The 18,778-nt window shown below is 36.5% G+C and overlaps 1 protein-coding gene across 1 annotated transcript in view; it reads left to right on the forward strand.

The window, feature by feature from the left end:
• STAM2 (signal transducing adaptor molecule (SH3 domain and ITAM motif) 2) overlaps window positions 1-18,335 on the forward strand; it is a 55,790-nt gene extending 37,455 nt beyond the window's left edge. The window contains exons 8-14 of the mRNA XM_011943045.1: window positions 309-403; window positions 2,399-2,481; window positions 2,623-2,710; window positions 3,707-3,761; window positions 8,854-9,007; window positions 11,276-11,445; window positions 14,470-18,335. Of these exons, the coding sequence (XP_011798435.1) occupies window positions 309-403; window positions 2,399-2,481; window positions 2,623-2,710; window positions 3,707-3,761; window positions 8,854-9,007; window positions 11,276-11,445; window positions 14,470-14,698 (874 nt within the window). The 3' untranslated portion in view covers window positions 14,699-18,335. The remainder of the gene's footprint in view (window positions 1-308; window positions 404-2,398; window positions 2,482-2,622; window positions 2,711-3,706; window positions 3,762-8,853; window positions 9,008-11,275; window positions 11,446-14,469) is intronic.
• The last annotated feature ends 443 nt before the right edge of the window (window positions 18,336-18,778 follow it).

An 18,778-nucleotide genomic window follows, 5' to 3' on the forward strand; every position in this document is an offset into this window, starting at 1 on the left:
TTTCACCATGTTGGCCAGGCTGGTCTCAAACTCCTGACCTCAGGTGATCTGCCCACCTTGGCCTCCCAAAGTGTTGGGATTATAGGCGTGAGCCACCACGCCTGGCTGGTTCTCAGTTTAGATATAGGGATGTGGATATTTGTTTTACTTGTACTTTTTAATATTTATTAAATTTAAGAAAAATGACTTAATTATAGCTGCATGTAAACGAATATATTCAAAGGAGGCTAAATTTAATTTTTAATTCCTCTTTGCTATTGTATTAAAATGTGGGGGAACAAATGATATTTTTTGCACTGTATTTTTAGTGATGCCAATTGGTGGAAAGGAGAAAATCACAGAGGAATAGGACTTTTCCCATCCAATTTTGTAACAACTAATTTAAACGTAGAGACTGAGGCAGGTAAGTTATCTTAGAGAACATTAGATCTATTTAAGTTTTTTTCACTTAAATTTTATGATTTGGTTTTGGATGTAAAGTAGATTGGCATTTAACTTTTTGTTTTAAATCATTTCTTTATAGGCATGACAATCTAACTTACTTTTTAACCGAATTAAGGGGTTAATTTAGCCTGTGTCAATCGCAAGAATATTTCCTCTTATTTTACATCTTTTGAGAGTTAGCATACATAGTTAAGTCAGGCATAAAAGCATATGTTACCATGCAGGTATTTAAATCAACCTAACTGTGTAGTGTAAGAGGCAGTTCATATCTATTCTGTACAAAGAGTGTTTTGATTCATCAGTGAACCACAGTGGCAAAGCGGGAATGGTGTGGGGAAGTTGTGGTTGGCAAGTGCCGAATATAATTACTGGGTTTAGGAGTACTCCTAAATTTTAGACCTTTCCTCACCTTGATTTGATCCTAGGGAGCTTGAAACAATAACAAAGTAATGTAATCAAGCCACTAAGCTTCCTGGTTCAGATCTGCTGAACTTTAGTCAGTCTGCAGCCACAGACAGTTCCATTTTAGACACTTTAGCCATTGTCAACGATGCTGAGAAAGCATTCCATTTGTTATTCAGGTAGGGAGGTGGGGGGATCTGAGTGTAAAGGAACAGCTTGTAATAATACTAATGATGATAATCAGAAATAGTTACTGGTTTTTGAGCATTCATTATTTGTCAGGCATTGTGCTAAGTCATTTGTACTATTGCATTTCAATCTCACAGTTCTGTGAGATAGCTACTTTTGTTGCCCTGTCTTACAGATAAGGACACTGAGGCTGAGGGGTTAGTAAGTGATTGAGCGAGGATTCTAAAGTCAAGACAGTCTGACCTTAACACTGACTCACTGAGGGATATATCAGTGCTAATCCTTTCCAGTTCAGGAGAAAGAACTTCAAATGAAAGCGTTATGCGTCATGTGTAACATCATCTTTGTATGTGTAGAGTGATACATTCAGAAAAATGAAGTCGTGAGAAGTTGATACTCACTGAAAAATTTGAATATAGAGTACTTTGCCATTATTTATACTTTTATTCCTCTTATCTGACTCTCTAGGTAGATAGGCATATTAGAGATACCTTTAAAAAATAACTTTATAGATCATGCTCAGGGGATTCTATATAGCAATTTCTCCTTGACATAGGCTGGAAAGTATTAACAGGAAAAAATACTGTGGGTTTTCAGCTTATCCTTGTGTTATGCTGATTTCTGTTCTTTGAAAGTTAGCCAGATGTTTGAAATAAATGGCTAACAGTTGGGATCTAAAATTGTTTGGCTATGTAGGTTTTTATTGTAGTTTTATTTTTACCAAAATTTACTTTATTAAATATGGTACATTCTAGCAATACTTCAGGGAACATTTAAGTGGTTTTCTGGGTTTGTGTATTTGTAAGTTTTTTTTCCAACCTTCTCTTCATGAAAAACTTTTGTGTTTAGTGTTGTTTTAACTATTATCAAAGTTAGCTTAAAATAAATTTTATTTTTCGTTCATATAGGCAATAGTTTTTTTTAATAGAAGGGAAGAGTAGAAGGAACTCATAGATGTAAGTTTGAAATTAGCTAGATAGATAATAATCTGCTCTCATACATTTATTCACCCCAGTGGTAACACTCAGTTTTCAGGAAAATGCCTAAAATGTCAGCTGCTATTAATATTGCACACTTGTTCCACTAAAATTTTAAGTTCCATGAGGTTAGAGATTCTTGTCTGTTTTATTCACCAGTGTATGTATAAATGCCTGAACAATGCCTGGCACATAATGAGTACTAAATAAATGTTTGTGAAATAAATGACCAAATGTATGTAATAACATACTGATTATGAAATGTGGTGAATATTTGAAGGACTTCTATTTTTTTTCTTATGGACAATCATAGACCACTTATAAATTAATAACTAAAATTGCTGAAGTAAATGCTGAGGAACTTAAAATTTACTTTGTTTCTATAGCGGCTGTGGACAAATTGAATGTAATTGATGATGATGTGGAGGAAATTAAGAAATCAGAGCCTGAGCCTGTTTATATAGATGAGGTAGAGTCCCTCTTTTGTTTAATAGTTAAACTATCAAGACATTTAAATGTACTATCTTTGAGAGTGCTTGGAAAGAGTAATTTCATATTCACTGAAGTTAAAACTCTTGAGTTTTTAAAAAGTGTCCTATTACTTTTTTAGGATAAGATGGATAGAGCCCTGCAGGTACTTCAGAGTATAGATCCAACAGATTCAAAACCAGACTCCCAAGACCTTTTGGATTTAGAAGGTAGTGACTATTAGATATTATTTTAATGTTATTTAATATTTTAGCTATTCATAATGTTTTCAGTTTCTTCTGCCTTGTATTTGCCTCTAGAGGTTAGAAATCTCTGGTAGGGAACAGACTAGTACAGTAAAATAGTAAAAGTATTACTCGGAAGGCATTGTCGTAAACCTGCAAATCCTTTTCATAAAGGAAGTCTTTTTATTTCTTTAAGCCTGCAAGTAAAATTGGCTGAAGATTTTTGCAGTCCAAAAAAGGGCAGAATTAAAAATAACAGCATATCAAATTGAGTCAAAACGTTTAAAATGCTTATTCCTGTTTAATTTTCTTGTATTATGAATTTAAAGGACAAAATTATACATGATCGTTGTTAACTTAGTAACATAGTCACTTGATTCATGTTGATACGTCTTTTAGTCTCTAAGAAATGTGAGAACAATTAAAACGTGTTTTTTATGTTTTTAAAAAAATCCCTTGGGAGAAGAATCTCTGGTAAATAAATAATCCTTGTTAAATCTTTTTATAGAAGAAATATCTGGTTATGAATATAGAATACAGCATTGTGCTCTTTATTGTATCAGTGTTCACATTGGGAAATATACTGTTTAATCTTGAAATGTCTTAAGTAAATGAAAAATCTTCATATCTGATGGGCAGAAGTTACATAATTTATATATTGTGGCCCAAGTTTGTTTTAGTTAACTAGTCATAGTTTTCTAGATGTCTTTAAGACTTTGGGATAACTCCAGATTTGACAGTCTGTCAACTTAGTTAATAGTTTCAAGAAAACATAATGAGGTTTTTATTTTAAAGTTGACCTTGCTTTTAGTCACGTGATAGTAATGTACAGTAGTAGTGCTGAATAGTAGTCTTTCTCTAGCATGAGCTTAATCTATGTGTATTATGCATAGTGTTGTATATTGGTGCTATATTGTTAAAAATTGTTGAAATTGGCTTAAATTGGATTTTCTATATTTGTAAGTATTTTTGTATTTACAGATATCTGCCAACAGATGGGTCCAATGATAGATGAAAAACTGGAAGAAATTGATAGGTGAGATTTTTCATGCAAGGAATAAAAAGTATAGTTTTGGGGGGTTCACTTGTTTTTTGGCAAACAGTAATGTAGGGAAAGTTTTCGTGGAACTACACAATTCATGGAAATTGTTTTTCAGTTTCCCAAACTCTGACAAACTTATAGCAAGGTGGTGCAACAAGCTCTGACAAGTTTTATTAAATAAAAATTTTGCATGGCTTACTTTTCACCAGTCTCTTCTAGCATGCTTCTAGTGATATTAGAACTGCCTGGATCAGTGATAGCCAGTGTGCATACTCTAGTATTTTCTGCATGGTCTGCCCATCATTGCCACTGTAGCAATGGACAGCAGTTTTGGCCAACATTGTATAGCACTCTATTTCAGATTTCCTCAAAGCTGGACAGTTTTAGTGAGGATGACCAATTTTGCTTTGCCTTGTCTGATCATCTTCAGAGTCTGCTTTTACCCCAGCACATACTTTTTCCACTTTTCATAACGAGTTGGAGCCTAGAATTGATCAACTCCACTGACTTTTTCCTCTTCTTTGAGACCATCCTGCCTTAAGTCCAGGAAGGTCCCCAACTAAGAGGAGCTGCCAAGATAGCTGGGGAGTCAGGTGCTTTTTATTTAAAGATAACAGTTTTCTGGGGTTTTTTTTTGAGATGGAGTTTTGTGCTGATGCCCAGGCTGGAGTGCAGTGGCACGATCTCGGCTCACTGCAACCTCTGTCTCCCAGGTTCAAGCAATTCTCCCGCCTCAGCCTCCTGAGTAGCTAGGATTACAGGCGTGCACCACCACACCCGGCTAATTTTTGTATTTTTAGTACAGACAGGGTTTCACCATGTTGGCCAGGCTGGTCTCGAACTCCTGACCTCATGATCTGCTCACCTTGGCCTCCCAAAGTGCTGGAATTACAGGCGTGAACCACTGTGCCTGGCCAAGAATTGAATTCTTATGAGAAGTGGTACTTATAAAAATTTTAAATGAAATTTCTCTAGTGTTTGAAGCTAAATCATGTCTTCTCTTTTCATTTCTTGCCCTTGTATTTCTTTGTTTCTATTGCTCTTTTAATTTTATCCTACGTAGTTTTCTTTTTCTTTTTCTTTTTTTAGATAGATTCTTGCCCTGTCACCCAGGCTAGAGTGCAGTGGTACGATCTCGGCTCATTGCAGCCTCCACCTCCTGGGTTCAAACCATTCTCTGCCTTATCCTCCCAAGTAGCTAGGATTACAGGTGCCCGCCACCATGCCCTGCTAATTTTTGTATTTTTAGTAGAGACGGGGTTTCACCATATTAGCCAGGCTGGTCTCGAACTCCTGACCTCGTGATCCGCTCACCTCAGCCTCTCAAAGTGCTGGGATTATAGGCATGAGCCACTGTGCCTGGCCCTTATTGCTTAAATAGGATCACACTTTAAAAATAGGAGCAACACTGAAGGGTAGACTTTCAAGGTTGAGCTTTTAACTTGGTTCTGCTCCCTTATTTCTCAGCTCTCTATCTGAAGTCAGAGAGAGAACCCTTAGTGAAAGGAAAACAAGGGATAGGGCTTAGTATTCCATCATCATCCCTCTCTAGTGGTATTTATTGAATTAATATATAAACAGCACAAGAAAAAGAGATTAGATAGGGCCAAAATAAGAAGGAGAACAGGAACTACTTCTTTTCTGCCTCTGCCAGAGAAGTGCAGTAGCAGCAGGACTTTTCCTAGTCACCAGAGATTGTCATCTTTGTTCCAGGGGACATTTTAAAAATAAACTGGTTGTGTTTTCTAAAGAAATGAAAAATCTGTGTGTCAATTGACACTAGTTTTGCCATATTTTAGAGAAAGCATTAAATATCTCCTTACACATCTACTTTTTTCAATGCAGGATGTTAATGGTTAGTGAATAATCAAACTGGAAAAGATTAAAAAGTATTATAGATGTGGCTGTATGTGTAGTTCAGACACAATTTTTTTTAATGTTTTGTATTTTCAGTTTGAAGTTGGTTGAGTACACGGATGCAGAACCCATGGACATGGAGGACGGAGTGTGTGTCCACACATTCTACAATGAAAATCATTGTCCTTGATAATTATCCCTTGATATGAACAGATATTATAATATATAATGAAAAAAGGCAGAAGCTATGACAATTTAATCTTATTTTTGGTTCATAAAAAGAATTTTGTTAAAGGAAAAGATCTAGAAGAATTAGAAGTCAAAGTGAGGCCGGTGTGGGGGCTCACACCTATAATCCCAGCACTTCAGGAGGCTGAAGTGGGAGGATCATCGGAGCCCGGGAATTTGAGACCAGCTTAGGCAATACAGTGAGACCCCATCTCTACAAAAAAAAATTTTAACAATTAGCTGGGCTTGGTGGTGTGCACCTGTAGTCCCAGCTCCTCAGGAGGCTGAGGTGGGAAGATCGCTTGAGCCTGGGAGGTCAGGGAGGCTGCAGTGAGCCACAATTGCACCACTGCAGTTCAGTCTAGGTGACACAATGAGATCCTGTCTCAAAAGAAAAAAAAATCAAAGTGACCATTCTGATGTTAGTTAATTTTTTGAGTGAGAACTCAGTCATTAACCAGTTTTCTTACCAGTTTTCAGTTTTTGAATAGGCCAACTGGCATATTTTCTTGTTCCATGGCCACAGCTGCAGATGCAGCTCCTGTTCTGGGAAATGTTTCCTGTTCTTCAACAAATTCTTATTGACTATTATTTACCCTTGTCAAGTATTCAAAGATGAATAAAATACCAATTTTTCCCTTGAATGGATCATTGCGTTTGTTATTCCTACTGAGAAAAACAACTCTACTGTTAGAAAGTTAAATTGTACATTTCATTTCTGTCGTTTTACAGAATGAAATTTTGTAGCATTTTATCACCCTAAGAAATTATATTGAGTAAATATGTAAATTGACTCCAAAAAAGTTTAGGTAGATTTATTGGAGATTCATAGTCTGACCTTAACTATGTTCCAGACTATTCTAATCTTATTTCCTTCTGTGCTCCAAAGATAATTTTCTACCATCTGATCAAGTTGCTCTTTTGCCTTATTACTGTGGGATTGTGTCTGAAATCTTTAAGGGGATTTCAAACACAGTGATCACGTCTTTCTACTGCATTTTTCTGTTGTTTCATCAACATACTGGGTTTTGCGGATTTCCTACAGTTAAATTTTAGTTATGCATTTGTTAGCATGGCACTAATTTCTGTAGCTTTCTGGGTGGCTCGTAACTGTTATTTTTGATACTAGAGTTTGACCTGCTTAATGCAGTCATTCCTACCAGAGAGGGAACAAACTTTTTGTTGTTGTTGTTCAGAGGTAAAAAACTAGTAGAAGAAAAGTAACAAATCTTGATAGGACTCAGTGACTGTTTACTTGGTAGTCCTGTGTCTGTGTGCCTCTGCTTGTTGCCTCTCTGTAGTTATATAGAAAGAACCACATTTCAATAAAAAGGCTTATGGATGTTTCAGGCCAGATGAAAAGTGGTTGCTTAACTTTTATAAATTTGACAGTGCAAAGAGAGTTCTTTATTACTCCCAGGGGAACAGACAAAATTGTATCAAGTAGGAAGAGTCTGCTCTGAAGCTTCTTGGTCATATTTGAAGATGCTTTTATTTGGATTTGTTGTTATTACATAATAAAGTATTGGTTTACTTACTTTCTCAAAATAAACCAACCAACAAACGAGCTGTAGAGACTAGTCTTACACATTGTTTTTACTTGGATTTTCAAGGATAATTATTTAAGTTTTTTTTTTTCAGTTGATATTTTTATGGATATAAACAAATGAAAATGTGTGTGATTTTTTTTTTTAAACAAGTGTTTTTACATTTCCATCATATCGTGTACTTCATAGAGGTTCTGCGCCTTGCCTGGGTACTTTCTTTTATTGAGATTTATAATTCAGGCCCAGATTCTTACCCAAATTGAGAATTTTCTTTTTAATGATTGAATTCTCAAAATAAAACTGGAATGTGTGAAAGTAAATTCTCTCAGCACCAAAATTATGAATTGATTGCATGTTATGAGGCATGGAAAGGACTTTTCCCTAATATTATAAAGTCATATTGTCACTGGTAGAGGATTGTGACTGCAGGTTTTCCAGGTTCTTGGCATTTTGAAGAAAGAATTGGACAAAATGCCCAGCAAAGCAAAGAAAGATCGAAGCAACAGAAGAACAAAAGCAGGGATTTATTGAAAACGAAAGTACACCCCACAATGTGGGTATGGGCCTGAGCAGCAGCTGAAGGACCCCGATACAGAGCCTTCTTGGGTCCAAGTACAGTACCCCCTAGAAGTTTCCCATTGGCTGCGTCATGCTCACCTCATGTAAATGAAGTGGAAGCTCACGATCAGTCTGGTTGCAGAAAGCAGCCAACCAGAGGCTGAAATGAAGTTACAAAGGTCACAGTGCCGTGCAAACATCTGATTGTTTGCAAAAAGCAACCAGTTAGAGGCTAGGGAGAAGTTACAGTTATGCTTCTATGCAAATGAAGACTCTGCCCACAGTCAGTCTGATTGATTGTGGACAGCAACCATTCAGAGGCTGGAGCAGCCATTCAGAGGCTGGTTGTGGACAGCAACCATTCAGAGGCTGGAGCAGCCATTCAGAGGCTGGTTGTGGACAGCAACCATTCACAGGCTGGAGCAGCCATTCAGAGGCTGGTTGTGGACAGCGACCATTCAGAGGCTTAAGTTACAAAGTGGCAAACGAAGACTGGAACTGTAATCCATCTGATTTTTTTCGGACACCCAATTTCCCATCTGCTGCACAGAAAATGTGGGGAGTTTGCAAAGGGAACAGCCTCTGGTCCTTTTGTTACTTAGGTGTGGAAAGTTCGGCTTGGTTTTCCTTTCAGTGTAGTTACAAGAAGTCAGCTTGAAAAACAGCCTTAGATTCCCTGCCTCCAGACCCTGTTTTCCTGCCTCAGTATCAGGCTAGCTATTACAAGGATTAGGCAGTTCTTCCTCTCAGTTTCCCTTTGTGAATATTCTTTCATTAAATATAAAATAACCTTTTAATATATGAATAGAAATTGTGCTAAATTTAAAAAATAATTTATATTACTAAATAGATGCTAAAAACTAGAAGAGTATTATAATACTTTTCTTCTACATCAGGAAGCATTCAGAATTGTCTGAATTGAATGTAAAAGTCCTGGAAGCGCTGGAACTATATAACAAATTGGTGAATGAAGCACCAGTGTACTCAGTCTATTCAAAGCTCCACCCTCCAGCACATTACCCACCTGCATCATCCGGGGTTCCAATGCAGGTGAGCATGTTTTTTGAGAACATTTTCTAAATTATAAACAAGTTTTAAAGTAAAAGTATTTTACAGCATAGTATTAAGATTTCTTTTGTCTGTAAATAAAATTATAAAATTTATCTTTGATTGTTTCAGTAAATATTGACTGAACAATTAACATTCACCAGAACAACTTAGACAGATACTGATATTTCACAAGTACATTTTAGTTCAGTTTTAACATGGATGAAAAGACCATTAAATATGTGAGAGTAGTTCTGGTTCTTCATATGCTTTTGCAAGTATAAAGCATAAATCTTGTATGTAAGTATAAATCCATTTTGTAAATGTGGAGTATAAATCTTTTGATTTCGGACAGTACCTAGCGTATCAGAAGTTCCCCAGGTACCAACACTTTGCTGCTGCTCAACAAGATTTAACATTTCTTTACAAATTTCCATAAAGATTTATTTGACTCATATGATTATTAACAGTCATAATGAACTTCTAGAGTATGCTTTATACTTCCTTTACTTAGCTTCATGACTTAAATTGTTAATTTGTGCATAGCAAAGATATGATACACATCTAGGAGGTACAGACTCCATAAGCCATCCGTGAACATCTGTAAGCCATCTTTTTCCAGTACTTTTCACCTTTTTTGTGTGCTTGCCATGTGAAGTGAATACTTTATATTTGTCAATATCCCCATTCAGAAGCATGTTTGAAATTTCAGCCAGTTAGCCAATTGAATTCAGAATGAGCTTGGATGAGCAAAATGCATGTTAATTTATGAACACTGGTATCTAAAGGTACATGTGAAGGAGACACCAAGGAGAAAGGGTAGAATGTGGGTGAATAATTTAGATGACTTGACACAACATAATTGTTAAGTAAAAAAAGAATAGTCACTATGGTAACTGTCATGTCAGACAAGATACATTTATCAAATGTGCCATGCCTTGATCTTTTTGAATATTAGGAGGGTAGGAAAGATTTCTGACTGCAAAAGACATTTGGGAGTTATTCAGTTTGCTTCTGTTTTCAGAGTTGTTTGCTGCTGCTGTGAAAGTGGGACAAAAAGCAGTGTCTGCATCGTTGTATGATAAAACTATGTTGGCTTTTTTATGTGTCTGTAAAGGGTTATTTGCTATTCTGTGTCAGGTTTTGGTGTTTAATTGCATTCTACTTACTGTGTTTTGCCAAGCACAACTCATTTCTCTAAAAAGTTAACTTTCTGTTTGATTCCTCATGTAATCTGTATCTACACTATTCACTTGAGCATTTGAAATATTCAAAAGTTTCTATTCTAATTTGACAAAAATATATCTCTACTAGAAGCAGTTGGGGTAACATGTTAGTTGTATCTGTGTAGGCTACTCAGGAACCCTAAACTGCAGAAGAAGCTGATTCTCACAGTCTCAGCCTATTGTCAGTAGATTGTTACATGTCTGCTAAGGAGGTAATGGGATGGTACTTAATGTAGTTCATTTGGGATTTCTAGCATTCTAAATTTTCAGCTAAATGGTCTTTGTTTTAAAAATAGCTTAATTTAAAACTGGATTGATGATCATTATGGTATGATATATTAAATGTGTGCATTGTTTTGATGCTATATATAGTAGACAGGTGGTAGACCCTGTCCTTAAGGAGCTGTTGTCCTGAAAATAAGTAGGGCACATATAAATGTCCAAAGAGACCTAAACCATTTTTGCTATTTCCTGAGGATACATGTCTTTTACCCATAACTCTTCCTTACTTTTGTCCTGTTTGTCTTAAAGGTAAGAGATAAAGTAGACATTGCCAGGGAAGCCCTGGCACCCTTATACTATTTCTTTTTCTGCTTTTTCTCTTAAGTTTCATTCTTAGGAAGGAGTTGGATGAGTCATCCTGGGATGAGGGTAAAGAAGGTTATCATTCTTATAGTGACTTTAAGTGATGGTGGGCTTCCCTTCAAGGGAGTGTACAGTTTTCTGTGGCTCAACAGCAAGACATGTTTACTGAGTAATAGGCAACCTGGGTAGATTGCAATCCACTACTTAAAAGTATACCACCTGTCTTTCTCCCAGCTCTCTGTAAAAATAAAAGAACAGCCAAACAAATCAAATTTCCATAGATTTGGCACTGTGATTTGACAGTTCTCCACTTTTAGTTCTAAGATGGATAGATTGGTAGAATCAGATTGCTTCCCAAAGAAGTATAGTTTCTTTCCTTTAAGTCTTTTAACATTTTAAAGATATTATTAGGCACATGTTTGGGAGATTCGTGAATCAACTTTTTCTTTCTGATTAATAGACATATCCAGTTCAATCACATGGTGGAAACTATATGGGTCAGAGCATTCACCAAGTAACTGTTGCCCAAAGCTATAGCCTAGGACCCGATCAGATTGGTCCACTGAGATCTCTGCCTACAAATGTGAATTCCTCAGTGACAACACAGCCTGCTCAAACTTCATATTTAAGGTAAGTTTTGGGAGCTGTGTTAATTTTATAATTATGTGTGTTAATTTTCCTAAATTTTCAGAATGGGAATATATAGACCCTTAGTAAGATGAAGTTACAGAACTGTTTATTCATAATCCTGTGAAGTGGAATGGTGTTACCTTAGCTTTGCTACCCATACTGAGATTATTGCCCTTACTTAAGCTTACAGTCTGCATCCTTGGGACAAAATAAAGCTAATTGTCCTTTATGAGACTAAGCCTATTATGTGTTTAGCACTGTGCCATAATCAGCCTGTGAAGTAGCCCCAGACTTATTTATCTGCGTATACTCCTAAAAATTAGAAAACTGTTGTTACTTTGACCCTTAAAAGGAAGGGTGTTTGAACTGTGGAATTTGTAGTTCAGGTTTTTTTGTTTTGCTTTGTTTTTTTGAGACAGAGTCTCCCTCTTTCACCCAGGCTGGAGTGCAGTGGCTAGATCTCTGCTCACTGCAACCTCTGCCTCCGAGGTTCAAGCAATTCTCCTGCCTCAGCCTCCTGAGTAGCTGGGATTACAGGCAGGTGCCACCACGCCCATCTAATTTTTTTGTATTTTTAGTAGAGACGGGGTTTCAGCATGTTGGTGAGGCTGGTCTCAAACTCCTGATCTCGTGATGATCCACCTGCCTCGGCCTCCCAAAGTGCTGGGATTATAGGTGTGAGCCACCGCGCCTGGCCAAGGTTTTTTTTTTTTTTTTTTTTTTTTGATGGAGTTTCATTTTTTTTTTTTTTTTAAGACAAGGTCTCACTCAGTCACCCAGGCTAGAGTGCAGAGGTATGATCTCAGCTCACTACAGTCTTGACCTCCCGGTCTCAAGCTATCCACTCTCCTCAGCCTCTCGAATAGCTGGGACTACAGGCGAGCACCACCATGCTCTGCTAATTTTTGTATTTTTTTGTGGAAGTGGGGTTTCTCCATGTTGCCCAGGCTGGTCTCAAACTCCTGAGCTCAAGGAATCTGCCTGCTATGGCTTCTCAAAGTGCTAGGATTATAGGCATGCACCACCGCACCCAGCCCTGTATTTCTGTTTTTTAATAAAAACACTTCTACTCAGAGAGTTGTATTTAAATCTTTCTATTCACTTTGCTTAACCATACAAAATGTTCATTCAATATCATCATATGTAGATGATCTGTAAGATCTCTTCCCACCCTCAAACTCCATGAGTATGAATTTTAGATATTTTATGAATATTAAATAAATCTATTCAGATTAGTGTTCAGTTAGAATAAAATATAAAATTTTGCTATCCTTGGTAACACTAGGTATTATGGAGAAAAAAGTGGTGTAATGTTGAAACTAATTCTCTCTTTTATTGCAAGCAGTATATTTGGTGGAATTTAAAATTATGTAATTTTTTTATTGAAACTTTTTTTGTAGATGGAGCTTTATCACCCAGGCTGGAGTACAGTGGTGTGATCATAGTGCACTGCAGCCTCCAACTCCCGGGCTTAAAGAATCTTCCAGCCTCTGCCTCCTGAGTAGCTGAGACCACAGGCACATACTACACCCAGCTGATGTTTTTAATTTTTTGTAGAGATGGGTATAGTCATGTTGCCTGGGCTGGTCTCAGACCAGGCTGGCCCAAGCAGTTCTCTCACCTTGGCCTCCCAAAATGCTAGGATTAGAGGCATGAGCCTCCAAGCTCAGCCCTAAAACTGCCTGGCGCAGTGGCTCACGCCTGTTTTATTTATACACACACACACACACACACACACACGTAAGTATATATATGTATATATGTGTGTGTATATATATTTTTTTTTTTTTTTTTGAGACGGACTCGTGTTCTGTCACCCAGGCTGGAGTGCAGTGGCACGATCTCGGCTCACTGCAAACTCCGCCTCCCAGGTTCACGCCATTCTCCCACCTCAGCCTCCCGAGTAACTGGGACTACAGGCGCCCGCCATCACACCCGGCTAATTTTGTTTTTGTATTTTTAGTAGAGACATGTTTGCCTCGATCTCCTGACCTCGTGATCTGCCTGCCTCGGCCTCCCAAAGTGCTGGGATTACAGGTGTGAGCCACCGCACCTGGCCAAAATTATATATATATTTTAAGAGAAATGTATGCCATAGTAGTTATAGGAATAAACAAGTCTGGCAATTTGGTGTGATTTTTCAGCTTAGTTTGTGAAATGTCAATAAAGAAATAGTTTCGGAGTATCGTGGGGGTAGATTTTGGGCCCAATGCAGACTACACTGTTTTCCTTTTAAAAGTAGAAAGTCCTTACTGAAGGAAAGCTTGAAAGAGGTTTACAGAGAAGAGGTGGACTTCTTTGTGCTGGATTGGGAGATGGGGAGGGAGAATATAGGCTAAAAGTGGCATCTTGAGCCAAGACTCCATTCTCATTGCAACTGGCCAAGGGTACTTCAGTCAAGAACAGTTTGCATCTCCTCAGATGGTTTCTGAATGTTTTTAGTTAGAGATTCTGGAGAAGGGAAGTTAAACGTGTCTTAGAATCTTACATTTTGTTTGTTTTCAAGTACCTCTCTCTTCTTACCAATATAAAAATTACATTAACAAGCTTGGCATGGTGGCTTATGCCTGTAATCCCAACACTTTGAGAGGCCAAGGCCAGAGGATCAAGGCCAGAGGATCACTCGAGCCCAGGAGTTTGAGACCATCCTGGGCAACATAGCAAGACCCAGTCTCTACACAAAGAAATTTTTTAAAATTAGTCTGGACTAATTTAATTTTTTTAAAAATAGCCCCAGCTACTCAGGAGGCTGAGGCAGGAGGATTGCTTGAGCCCAGGAGTTCGAGAATGCAGTGAGCTATGATCTGCACCCCAGCCTGGGCAACAGAGCAAGATCCCATCTCAAAAAAAAAAAAGAAAATTTGATTAACAGTATTCAATGGCTGGAATGATTAAATTGTAATCAGAAGAGCAGAGCTACATAAACTTGAAGATGGAAAAGGCACTTTTGTCATGATGATCTCTTAACTGTAACCTAGATATTGCAAAGTAAATATAGTTTTCTTTTTAAAATTTTGTTTGTAGCACTGGACAAGACACTGTTTCCAATCCTACTTACATGAACCAGAACTCTAACCTACAGTCAGCTACTGGTACAACTGCTTACACACAGCAAATGGGGATGTCTGTGGATATGTCATCTTATCAGAACACTACTTCCAATTTACCTCAACTGGCAGGCTTTCCGGTGACAGTTCCAGCTCATCCAGTTGCACAGCAGCACACAAATTACCATCAGCAGCCTCTCCTTTAGAAACAAAGCAAGCATTTTCTTGAAAAGCTTCATAAGTGTATTATTCAATCCTTGTGATACCAACCTGAAAATATTAAAAGTTTTTTTCCTCTCAACTCAAAAGGACCATGAATAAATAAAGCACAAAAACCTCTCTTAACTCTACAAGGCCATAAAGGTTTTTTTTTTTTCAGTCCAGTTTGTTTGAAGTCAATCTTTTGATCAGAGGCAGCTTAAAGATGCTTTCAGTTAGTTTGGTCTTTCTTTCAGTTTTTTCTACATAAATCTAGATACCCATTAATTAGCCTTATGACACTAAACAGTATGAGATAGGAGTATTAAAATATTATTTTAAGGAAACCACTGTTTCCCCCTAAAATATCATAAGAGCACTGAAGAACTTGAAATATTTTTTTCAGAGTTTCTCACACACTGTTATTTTAAAAGCCTAACTTTTGTGTGTGTAAGCATTTAGCTTGCCAGCATATTTCTTTTTGGCTCCTTAAATTGCAGTTGTATTTGCAATATTGTCCCTTTGCTCTCACTGTTATGTTGAATAATAATTAGCATATAATTGTCTACAGAAGCAAGAGCAATCTGGAAAGAACAAAAATGTTTTCTGTGATCAACAGTGAAGACCTTGTAAATGCAGATGTGTGATAAAGCATTTAGTCAGTCCCCCAAACAGTCATGCCAACTGTGTAGGACTGTCCCACGAAACATTTCCATTCCCTGAGGAAAAACGTTTTCTTTCCTATATGTATCTCTGGTATTTACAATTGTCACTAATAACCTTTTCAAGTGACTTTGGCTATTCCTAATGAAGATATGGTCCATTTGTTTTTCTTCCTGGAATGTGGTGTGTAGAGATGCTGCATATGCTTTTTATGGGATTGCGTGTGAATTTGAGCCATGAGACATTCCTAATAATTTGTTGTGAGATATACCAACATGGATGGTAAGTGTGTTTTTAATGATGTGTTGTTTTTTTAAAGAAGTGGAATCAGTTGCACCATTGCTAAGCTGTCAACATACCAAGCTGTTGAAAACAATTGACCATTTCTTTCAGAAGTAATTCTCAGCCTGTGCAGTAATAGCAGGTGATGACTTCATAGAAGGTGACAGATTGATAGGGAGGCTATTGAAGCAGTTTTTCTGCAGCCTGCATTTTGAGTTAGTTTATAGTGCTAATAGATTCTATATAACTGTGGGAGTTTGGTAGTAAACAAATAGGGATTGTTTTCTCTCCTAAAAATTTGCACACTACTTCATTATCTACCAACTTTTTACATATTGGAAAATAGAAATTGCAAATACATATGCATATGGAAACATATTCAGACTGGGAAAAACAACATTAGTTTTTAAAGTTACTTGTATGGAAGCAAGATTTCTATATTTGTTTTTTTAAAGAAAGCTGTCAGTCTTTCTACTAAATCCATTTCAAGCTAATTCTCTGAAAATGTTGCCGTTCATCTACAGAAATTTGATTATAAATATATTCCTTTTTCAAAGAAACTATCCTAGAACAAAATAGCCTATATGGTACTTGATCTACATTTAAGTGGAAAAATTAGCAGTATTTGAAAGCTCAGTTTATGTCATTAACTTCAGATACAAATAACTGAACAAAGTTTTAACCTTTAATATTTCATGTTCTGTTTTTGAGTATTTTCCTTTGTGTTGATTCAGTTATATACTTCTGAATGGCACCTTACTTTTTGGAAACAAATCTGTTCTTTACAAAATAATAATTTTTAAAAAGCATTTTAAAAAATCCAAAGATGCTCTTGATAATAGTCAACATTTGGATATATATGGAATTTCTTACATTTTTCTCCCAAACTGTATTTAATAAACTTATTTTAATGTTTGTGTATTTCATGTATAATTGTGATCTCAGTTATAAAAGCTTAATTCAGCATGTCTTTGAGCCAGTATAAATACTGCACACCCACTAAATTGGGATCAGCCATTATAAATAATGTAGTTTTAGAATAATAAAACATGACATATATATATAGTATATATTGGCATTTATCAGTGAAAGTTTATACATGCAGAAGTTTTTTTTTCTCTTAAATTAAAAATAATTTTTTGCCATATGTAATAAATTTTGTGTTGCAGGCTGTCGAAAGATAAAAATGATTTTAAATCTGTGTACTGATGATTCTTTCGGTGTTAAGAAACACAGGGTTATTTTCTTTCCTTTTTATGAGCTTATGGATTCTATTTATATTAAGACCTGTTACGATTGTTTTCTGCCAAAGGAATTGTCTAACTTCAGATTTCTACATTGGGTTCATACTTACTGTTTTATATCAGAAATAAAAAAATAGCTTCTGCCTTTTCATATGAAATCTTGGTACATCAGAAAGAATTCCTGAAAATTTATAATAGAATGAATTTTATTAATGTAGAAAAATACCCCGGGGTGTTAAAATATATGAAGTGTGGGATATATTCTTACAGTTTGTAAAATGTAGTCAACCAATATTGTCTTCTAATTTGGTAATTTATTTATAAAATTACTTAAACATTAGGTAATTATATTTGTTAGGATTTGAAATTATTTGTAGTTAAATTGTCATGCTATTTGAAATAATTGATACTTGACTACATAATACATTTTACTGTATGTTTTGAAGATGATTATAATTTCACCTTTCAAAATGTAAAAAATCAATTTTAAATGTTTTAAAAACATATAGCTTAGGGATTTTTTTAAAAAGGCTTTCTTAATTTAAAAGCTCTTGAGTTCTAGGAGAGGGCTTATTGAATTGTTATGAGAAAGCTGAAGTTACTTTAACAAGTAATAAATTATAAATAGCACTGATCTATAATGCTTTATTTCTATCAGAAGGTACTTTTTCTTCATTCATCATCAGTTTTAGCCAGTAAATAAATGGGAATACTTACTTTTAGAGATTTGATTTTTTTGTTGTTATTTGGTTTAGTTTTCTTTCAAAAATTAAAAGTATATTTCTAAAAGTTTTCCCCAGAGGCCAGATACAGTGGCTCATGCCTGTAATCCCAGCACTTTGGGAGCCTGAGGTGGGAGGATCGCTTGAGGCTAGGAGTTTGAGACCAGCCTGGCAACATGGCAAGACCCTATCTCTGCAAAAGTTTTAAAACTTAGCCAGGTGTGGTAGTGCACCTGTAGTCCCAGCTAGTCAGTAGGCTGAGGTGGGAGTATTGCTTGAGGCTGCAGTGAGGTGTGATCACACTGCTGCACTCCGGTCTGACAGAGTGAGATCCTGTCTCAAAAAGAAACTTCCCCAGAAGAAGAATTCTAATTTTATCAAGCTGAATTAAAATTTGAGTCTTTTTTTAAAATCTTACTGTGTCAAAAGAGGCATTGTGTTGCTTATGTGATATAGTGAATAGTGTCCCTCCAAATTTCATGTACACCTGGACTGTCACAATGTGACTTTATAGTAGCCACCCCCCACCCCTACCCTTATCTGTGGTGGATACATTTGCAAGATCCCCAGTGGATGACTGAAACCGCAGATAGTACTGAACCTTATATATACTGTTTGTTTTCTTATGCATACATACCCCTATGATAAAGTTTATGAATTTGGCACTTAACAGCAGAACTAATAAGAAGAAAGAGTTGTGACAATATACTCAAATAAAAATTATTTAAAATGTATGAAGTGTTTATTTCTATAATTTTGCATTTAATATTTTTGGACCATGGTTTAATCTGGGTAACTGTAAGTATAGAAAGTGAAATCGTGGGCTGGGCATAGTGGCTTACGCCTGTAATCCCAACACTTTGGGAGGTCACGAGTTTGAGACCAGCCTGGCCAACATGGTGAAACCCTGTCTCTTACTAAAAATACAAAATTAGCTGTGTGTGGTGGCACATAACTGATCACAGCTACTTGGGAAGCTGAGGCAGGGGAATCGCTTGAACCTGGGAGGTGGAGGTTGCAGTGAGCCAAGATCACGCCATTGCTCTCCAGCCTAAATAACAAGAATGAAACTCCATCTCAAAAAAAAAAAGTGAAATCCTGGTTAAGGGTGAACTACTGTATTTGGAAATAGGGTCTTTGCAGATATAATTAGTTAAGGATCTTGAGGCAAATTTAT

The sequence above is a fragment of the Colobus angolensis genome, unplaced genomic scaffold (assembly GCF_000951035.1).
Source record: "Colobus angolensis palliatus isolate OR3802 unplaced genomic scaffold, Cang.pa_1.0 Scaffold215, whole genome shotgun sequence".
NCBI lineage: Eukaryota > Metazoa > Chordata > Mammalia > Primates > Cercopithecidae > Colobus > Colobus angolensis.